The following is a 9,210-nucleotide window of genomic DNA, read 5'->3' as shown; positions in this document are numbered from 1 at the left end:
TCCCCAAAACTCCTCCTCCCGAGTTCCCCGTCTCTTCTTCTTCTTGCCGAGGAAGCCAAGCAACGCGAGCAAGCGAGCGCAATGGCGGGGTCGTCGGAGCCGACGCGGGTGATGGTTGCGGTGAACGAATCCTCGATCAAGGGGTACCCGCATCCCTCCATCAGCTGTCGCGCCGCCTTCGACTGGATGCTCTTCAAGCTCGTCCGCTCCAACACCGGCGGCTTCCACCTCCTCTTCCTCCACGTCCAGGTCCCGGACGAGGACGGTACGTGCGACCACGCGGAACCCCCTCCCCACACCGTGGGTGGACTGCTTTGCGTGCTGCTGCTGCGTCTTCGAGGTGCTCGGTGGAATGCTTCGGTTCTAGCTCTGGGCCTCTGGCTTCGTGTCAGTTTCGATATTGCGGTCGAGCAGTTTTGTTGATTGATCGTATTCAAGCGTGTCCTAGTCATGCTTGTTGCTGTACTAACCATTTGTTGTCCCCTTTGCAATTTCACGATTCCCGTATACGAATCCATTAGCTGCTCCGACATCTGTGGCTGTGTAGCGCTAGGTTCGTCGCACAATCCGTTGTCTGTTTAAACACTCAGATGTATTTGAGTATCTGACCTTCCACTGCATTCGCTGCACAATCCGTTGTTTTGTCGACCTTCTGACGAAGTGACGACTGTGGATAAGGTCCCCTGGGCAGAGCTTGTACTGTTTCAGGGCTAATCGATGCTACTATGCTCTGTTGAAGAGAAGCTGAGAAGGTCACACGCATACGATAGCTATTGTCTTATTGGTTTGGTAGTTGTCATGGTACCTGAACTAGGCAGAATATTTGGTGGACTTATTGAATGTTTCACCTTCAAAGGATTATTAGTGTTCTTCAAAAGTCAACTGAGTAAATGACCACAATGTGTGCCTTTTTTTTAATCTTTTATGTAGTAATTCATGCTCTCTCGGTTCTAAGGGCCTTTGACCGGGGTAAACACGGTGGTATTGATGTTAATTAGTTGTATATATTTAGAGCACTCTTACAAATATGTGCAGGGGCACTGCGGAAATGTGATTGATCTGCCCTCCCTACTGAATTTAGGATTTGCGAATGTTGTTGTTCATCCTATGTACGCACTGTTGGCTTTTCTCAGTGCTATTTTGGCCTGTACAGATGTGACAAAATTTGGCTGATATATAAGCTTACTTTTAGCCAGCTTTTCTTATCGTGACTGGCCTTATGCTAATATGATCTTTATAGTACTGATAGACTAGAAACATGCTCAGTAATATTGCACATATAGCTCCCATCCTGAATCATCGAACCTATTGTGTTACTGTGTTATTGCCTATGCATATTGTCCATCCTTTGATGGAGTAATGCTCTAATTAGTGATCACGTAATTTTAACTCAATTGCGTTTCTGGATCCTTCAGATCACCCATTTCTGATAAATAGCATGTTGTTGACTCACTTCGTTTTCTTTAAATCTACCACCTAAATATTTTGTTCTCTCTTTTGAGGCAGTGTCTACTAGTTTTTATTCATTTCGGGTGTTCGAGGAAATGCTTCTGCTCAAGGAAACTCGATTCTCTATGATCTATTCCCCTTTAAATTCTTCGGTCATACAGTTTTGAAATGATAGCCCAGTCTGCTGTATAGAAACCTGTCGTGTTTGTTTTTCTGCTTCCTTTTGTTTCCACTCAGATGACATAGTTTCATTGCTCCAAACGAAGTTGACCTGAATACTGCTTTCTCCTCATGATTTTTTGGACCAGAGTACACTTTAACTCACGCTTGAATTTCAGTAGAGGATATCCATAAAAGCTTAGAAGCTTAGGGGGCACTTGTCATAAGATCATAATTTATTTTCCTTTTGTACCATATTATCACTTATTTTGTTTATTTGTTGAGGCGACATGGTCCCTTTGTTTTATATTGCAAATTACAGTACATATAATATATATATGTACTTTTTACGAAGTTTATTCAAGTAAACAAATTGTTTGGTACAGAAAGTCCTGCCTTGAGATGTTTTTGTCAGGTTTTGGTCTCACTTGATGTGGATGTTTAGCTATGATCATTAAATGACTTAAATCCCCATGCAATAGGCAAATCTTGAGTGCTAACTTAAACATCTGTATGTTTTTTTTTGATAAATATGGTTTTTACCTAATGATATATTTTTGTTTAATCAAAAGGATTTGATGATATGGATAGCATCTATGCATCTCCAGCGGACTTTCAGAGAATGAAACAGAGAGACAAGATAAGAGGGCTTCATTTGCTTGAGTACTTTGTGAACCAATGCCATCAAATGGAGGTAATTGAACCTTTGTGTTTTTCAGATGTTAATTGAAATCGATTAAAAAAAATTCAGTGTGTTTTCTTCATTATTGCGAACTCCAATAGGCAACAATTGTGATTCTTTCTGTTTGATGGTTTGCTTTTGTTTAATTATGTTGCAGATAAAATGTGAAGCATGGATTAAACAAGGGGATCCAAAGGAGGTTATCTGCAGTGAGGTGAAGAGAGTTCAACCAGATCTTCTAGTTGTGGGAAGTAGGGGCCTTGGACCATTTCAGAGGTAATATATGTTAAAATAATTTTTTGCTTGAACCTGTTGAAATGCATGCACATATAAGTAATCTTTATTGTGTGTTGTGATGTCTATGCATATACATTGATAAAGATGATTTATCAACTAGGTGTGCACATTCCGATATGTATCCCTCAAAATTGTGTTAAGTCGAGCAAGTAATGTATTGGTGTTTGAACAATTGAATTCATGGTATATGATATTGCTAATGAGTTAACAACTAGTGAGTGTTAGGATATTGTCTTTTTCCTATTTCATTTTTGTCCAATATGATGGTATAGTGTGTGGGAAATGTTATTGTACTCTGAAGCAAGGCATACATATTGTTAGTCAAATGCCAACACAACTCATAGGTCATAGCATCTTGCTTGTTTTGTTGATAAGATATACTACTGTTCATGCATGCATGATATTTTAATCCTTCCATCTTGAACTTGTAAGATTTTAAACAACTACATAACAACTTAAAAGCTCCTGTATTACTAAGCGAGGAATAAAAATGATGAGCAATAGTTTATTGAATTCAAAATTCTGTTGAATACTTGTCAATTACCTAAAGGATTTCTGTTGATACCTCAACCATAGCAACCCTAGATCTTTGAGCTGTCTTTAACATGGTTATTGGAGATAAACCAAGTACGAACATATAGTATAAAATTTGGTACTTTTGAACTATTTACACTGGTGTTGTTTTAATAAGTCAGGTTACAATTTATGACCTATATCAGACACAACATATTTGTCTGGTTGGGCATGATTGTCTGTGTATGTGTTTTTTATAACTACAAAATAGATATGTCCAAACTTTACCTTCACTTATTTTTTACAAAAGAAAGCTGCTATTTGCAAGCTAAATGATCAGCATGACTATAATTAGTTTTCTGCCTATAATCATTTTGAAAACAGAAGGGGTTGAACAAACTTAAAAGACAGGTTTTCTCCACTAGTACCGTGCTGCCTGTAGTTGAAAGGCCTGGAAGGGGACAATTAGAAGAAAAAAAGAGAAAGAATTGGAAAATATATGAAACAGATGAATTTTTTATTTGAACTCTTTTGATGCCTCATATACCACAGGAAAAGGCGCACATGGTTTTGGGGAGAACTTATCTAGTTTCACACATGTTACAAGTTTATCTCACAAAGTGAACTTATCTAGTTTAGCCAGATGAAATATTTGAAACTGATTCAATCCAAAGAATAAGGAAATATTCTTCTAAAGAATAAGTAATTACATGACCATTTCCCATGGCAATCCGAAACCAGCAGACAATTGGTGTTACCTCAAAGATAAGCATATGGCAGCACAATTATGAACAATAAGTAAGATGGAAAATGAACAAAAATTCCAAAGTCAAATGATCCTCACTTACAATGAAATATACTAATATTTCCCTAGTAGCTAGCCGTACAGAAAAATGATTAAGATAATTTTGAAAGGGTGGCAATGGTCACAAGGTGAGTACAGTACCTGTGGCAAAAGTTTCATTTATACCATCGCTGTTAGAAGATCATTGAGTGTTGTTCTATTGAACTGATCATTTTTTATGTAGTATCAATAATATTTTTGCTCAAAAATGAACTTCACGATTTACCCCACCAACACGCCAGCGGGAGCTTGCTCGATGCTCATCTCCAGCCTTCAATAATAGTGTATCTTTTTTTTAATCTTCTAAAAAATGTTCCATAAAAGTATAAATTGATAAAAAAAACCCCCTAAAAAGCTGGTGCTCTGTAAGGAATGTCACCGAATAATTTTGAGCACAAATCCATATACTTTCAATTTTCTAATTTTGAATAATATGAAAAATTTGTTTTAAGTTCAAAATAATACCCCCTTTGATGATTGAAACCATTTCAGCCAATTCCATTACCAAGACAATGGAAGCATCTGAATACCATTCAGAAACGAAAATAAATCTAAATTAATTAATGGATGAGTCTGAAAACCATTCAAAAACAAAAATAATTAGAAATCTGTTGATGTACTTAAATCCCGGTTTTTATTTCACGTTCATGGATATACTTAAAATGTCTTCTTTTAGGATTTTTCAGTTCAGAGTTAACGGAAATAAATCTAAACTAATTCATTTATGAGTCTGAAAACCATTCAAAAACAAAAAATAATTAGAAATCCGTTGATGTACGTAAATCCCGGTTTTTATTTGGGGTTCATGGATATACTTAAAATGCCTTCTTTTAGGATTTTTCAGTTCAGAGTTTTTCTCCTTTTCATTTAAGTCTGTGTTTCTTTTATTACTCACTTTGTCGGGAGTATAACAAGTATGACCACCGCTTCGTCCAAACACAAGAGTCAGTTTTTCAAAGCTTGTCACTTACCAGTAATTTTGAATGCAGGATACATACAATTTATTTTATTTTTTGTGAGCATGCGTGTGTGCTTGTGTCTTTATAATTATGAAAAGGGACTTTGGTATTCGTGCACACTAGACAAGATGTTGCCTTGTAAATCAAGCAACAGTAGAGCGTGCCTTCTGTGGGAGAAAAGTCTATGGAATAAATAACCCTAATGATAAACACTCACTTGATATTACTTTAAAGTGTCGTACTTCTAATAGAAAGACTCTATATGATTTAGTGGTCTATACATGTAGAACTAATGATATCTCCAGAATGTTTTGTAGACTTGTGGTGATCTGTTAGAATTAATCCTGTAATTCATAGAGAACATGACAACTTTCTTTGAAGCATGGAATTTGATTAAATTAAAAACATCATCAATATATTGTTTTTTCCCAATTTAGTCGAATGACATATAATATAGTTCTCTCGTCTATTGTGTTTATGGTGTGCTATATGAGTCTGAATTAGAAGAAAACTACTGCCTTCATTTTTTTAATTGATGTTATTGACTTTTAAATCTATGTTTGACCATTCATCTTATTCAAAATTTCTGCGTAAATATACAAAATTACAAATCATTCTTAAAGTTAGTTTAGTAATAAATCAAATCATAACAACATAATTAATAATTATATAAAGTTTTTGAATAAGACGAATTATACTTGGGTTACTTTAGGATGTTGGTTTTCATTTAGACTTCTATCATATAAGCAACTTGCCTGCATTTGCAAGGTATTCTGTTTAATATTCCAAGAATTGTTCTTAGGTCGCTGTTTTTGTTGAGGGACAATGTATTCTCTGCATTTTATTCAATCCATTGTAGTTTTTTTTTGTCAAGAAATTTTACTACAAAAACTTGTATATGGACGAGAGCAACCCCTGCATAGAGTAAAATGTACACTGCCCATTGATATCATGTAATGCACTAATGTCTACTCCCTCTGTCCCACAGTAAATTTATCCTTTTAGTTTATCAAATTTGAACAAGAATGATAAACTTATTTTAGGATAGGACTGGAAGTAATAATTATTTTGTTTTTAATTATATACTATGGACTACTCCATTTGTCCCAAAAAGATTTTATTTTTAGTGTACCGCACATATAACTATACAAAGCTACCAAGACTAAAATATCGTTAACCTTTTAAAATCCTAATGCATTTTTCTCTACTTTTGAAACCTTAATGTATTTGTCACCTACTTTACCGAGCTCTAATGCAACAATTGCTGAAAAATGAATTTTTTTAAGACAAACGCCGTAAGCCAAAAACAAATTCTCCTTGGGATGAAAGTAGCAGCTCACTAATCCCCGAGGGAGAACCAAAGGAAAATTCACTTGTACCAATAGCTGATGCTGTTAATGGCAATGCAGGGTTTTCGTGGGCACAGTGAGCGAGTTCTGTGTTAAGCATGCCGACTGTCCAGTCATCACCATCAAACGAAAGGCCGATGAAACGCCGCAGGATCCTGTTGATGATTGATCCCTTCAATGGTCATACTCTGTATCCACTGTAATAGTGCTTGAGAACGAGATATTCTTCACTGCTCAATGGGTTTAATGTACAAAATACAATATGGAAGTGCCTGGAACTAGTACAATCTTTGCACCGTCCGCCCCAAAACTAGAGTGAAGATGAAAAACGCTATTGCCAGTGGACGGCAAGAGGCTGTATCCTATATGAGATACATCCAAAGTTGTTGTGAACCTACACTACCTTGGTGATCACGTACTGGGCTTTGCGGAAATGAATGTTCCACCCCTTATCTGCCCTTGCCTGACAACACCATTTGCAGGGTACCTGAAACCTGGTGGCATGGCGTACTCTTTCGGCATGCCATGTTGCTGTGGGTGGTGCTGGGGCATGCCATGCTGTGGATGGTGTTGTTGGTGGCCTTTGCTGTCTGCCTTGCTGTCGTTCTTCCATGCTGCAGGTTTTCCCGGGGCGAACTTGATCTCGAAGCCGTCGTCGATGTCATGGATCATCGCACGGGAGCTCGCCATCGGTTTCATCACCGGGTACTTGATCTCGAACCCCTTTTCCAGGTCGCCGCCGACGGCATTGGTGCCGTAGAACTGCTCCTCGGCGGAGGATGACCTCTTCTTGGAGAGCCGGCGACCGCAAAGCCGGCCGACGACGCAGGCGGTGACGGCGAGGATGGTGATCACCGCGAGCACGGTGAAGACCGGCCCGAACGAGCCCCTGGACGTGGTGGCCGGCTGCGCGTGCATGATGGCGTTGGAGGTTGGGTAGTACCCCATGGGCTGAGGTAAAGACGCCATCTTCACTCTTCTGATAGTTGTAGCTCTCTTGCAAAACTACTGCTCACTCTTCTCTTCTTGTTGACAAGGAAAATGACCTTAAGTGATGGAAATGTCGCCATGAGCTCTGAGGCAGTGTGGTCCTTTTATGATGGAGGTAGGAGGCCCCGGATTTGAATTGCACAAATTCCTTTTCGTATTTGCAAGCTAGGCATTGCTATGATTGTGTTTGGCCATCTTTTCATTCTGTTTTTTTTTCTCGCGGAGATCTTTGAACGCATCGGGGCGCGAGAAAGGCGAGTGCTTTGGGATCTCTTTGGAGCAGTTCAATGCGAGCTTGGAATAACGTCTCGGTATGCAGCAGCTTGCCTGCTCTCACTCCCACTGTTTCCTTCTGTGCTTTGCTTTTGCTTTTGGACGTTGCATTGGATCAAAGCAACCGTCGCAGCAGGGAGAAGGCCGGGCAGCGACATCACATCGCTTTGGCTTCCTTTGATTGCTTTCTCCCCTTCGCTTTAGCAGAGATTGTGGGGGCAACGAGGAATGAGCGCCAGGCAGGCAAGGGCCACTAGACTGGTCACCTTTCTTGGGCATGCCGATGGATGGCATGCCAGCAGCTTGCCATCGCCGTTGGCATGTTGCTGCCTCCTCTTCCAGTCCTGGCCCCTCCTTCAAATTCTCTGAGGTGACATCTTGGGGGGCCTGTTCATCATACGGTTTTGCTCTCTCCATGATTTATTTTCGGTGGAGGCCGATGCTCTCGATTGAACACGGTTGGTGAACTCGTGGGCAGTATTATTAGGTCTAGCGTACGTAGCAACGTGGAACTGGTTATGATGGTTAATCGTTGAAATGCACTCTAGTCGACTGCTAGAACCAACGAGGAGTTAGAGCAAGTTTAATAAGTTAGCCAGTAGCGGGCTATTTAATTCTGCCATATCATCAACAGTCTTCTAACAGCCATCACATATATAATAAACGGGCTATTAGGTTGGCTCTCAGTTTGCCACTATTGAATATTTATAATAAACAGCCATCACATGAAGAGGAACGAAGCGTCGACCTAGCGCTCGCAACGGGCTGGAAGCAGGCGCATTTTTCTCGTGTCATGCGCTTTCACCCGGCGACGAGATAATCATCCGCTCCGCTCTCTCTCCCCCCTTCTCACTCTTCCACGTAAGGTTTTGATGAGGTGGACCACGCTTCAGCCTGCTGAGTAGGACTTATTAGACTTGCTCTTAGAAGACGTTTGTAGTCTCCTGTGATCGAGTGTCCTTTTCAAATAAAAAAAAACATTCCAACTTTCAAGATATATGACAATCTATTACTTGATCCGTTGCAAAATATAACTATTTATAAATCTGATCATACCTATTAAAAAATATTAGGGATATACTAACAATATATTGCTCTCTGTGTTTCAAAATATAAGTTGAGCACAAAAATAAAAAAAAATGTTATTAATAATGATCAGAAAAAGTTACGATTGATTGAAAAAAGAATATAAATTAAAAAATAGAGAACGACTTTGATTGGTGAAAACAATAAAGTAGATAGAGAAGGTTTCATTTTAAATAAATGGCAGATATTAGAAACAGTTTTATTTAGAACAGATGGGGTACTATGCGATTAGACACCCTCTATTATTATGAATCTGTATAGAGCCATCAATCGTATTATATTTTAAAAATGAGTGAGTATTTATTCACCGCAACATAGCCATAGCCATATAAGTAACTGGGAAGGTTACATGGATTGACACAATGGGAGGAATTGAGATGGGCTCAGGATATGTTTAGGTTTGAGGATAGGATGAGTTGGGATATAACCAACCCATCTTTGACTCCATTTGGGGTTGGTGGATGGGTTGGATTCAGGAGAAGAATATTTTTCTCAGATTTAGATCCAACCTATCCCACCAAAACAGTGGGACGGATCGATCCTAGACAAGCATGACACATGGAGGTGGCGTCTATTTTATTTATTAAATTTATTTAAAACAATTACTGG

At 39.0% G+C, this 9,210-nt stretch overlaps 2 protein-coding genes across 2 annotated transcripts; one reads left to right on the top strand and one right to left on the bottom strand.

Moving 5' to 3' along the window:
* LOC102713328 (universal stress protein A-like protein) lies at positions 1-6,681 on the top strand. The gene is made up of 4 exons (XM_006647707.3): positions 1-265; positions 2,181-2,302; positions 2,448-2,566; positions 6,313-6,681. The coding sequence occupies exons 1-4, from the start codon at positions 82-84 to the stop codon at positions 6,419-6,421; spliced, it is 534 nt and encodes a 177-aa protein (XP_006647770.1). The 5' UTR covers positions 1-81; the 3' UTR covers positions 6,422-6,681.
* On the bottom strand, positions 6,647-7,313 carry LOC102713601. Its single transcript, XM_006647708.3, has one exon. It carries the CDS (start codon positions 7,219-7,221, stop codon positions 6,664-6,666), a length of 558 nt encoding a protein of 185 aa, XP_006647771.1. The 5' UTR covers positions 7,222-7,313; the 3' UTR covers positions 6,647-6,663.
* Positions 7,314-9,210: the final 1,897 nt, after the last annotated feature.

Source organism: Oryza brachyantha, chromosome 2, assembly GCF_000231095.2.
Source record: "Oryza brachyantha chromosome 2, ObraRS2, whole genome shotgun sequence".
In the NCBI taxonomy this organism is placed as follows: domain Eukaryota; kingdom Viridiplantae; phylum Streptophyta; class Magnoliopsida; order Poales; family Poaceae; genus Oryza; species Oryza brachyantha.
The sequence above is the reverse complement of the archived record's forward strand: the minus strand, read 5'-3'. Positions and strand labels throughout refer to the sequence as shown.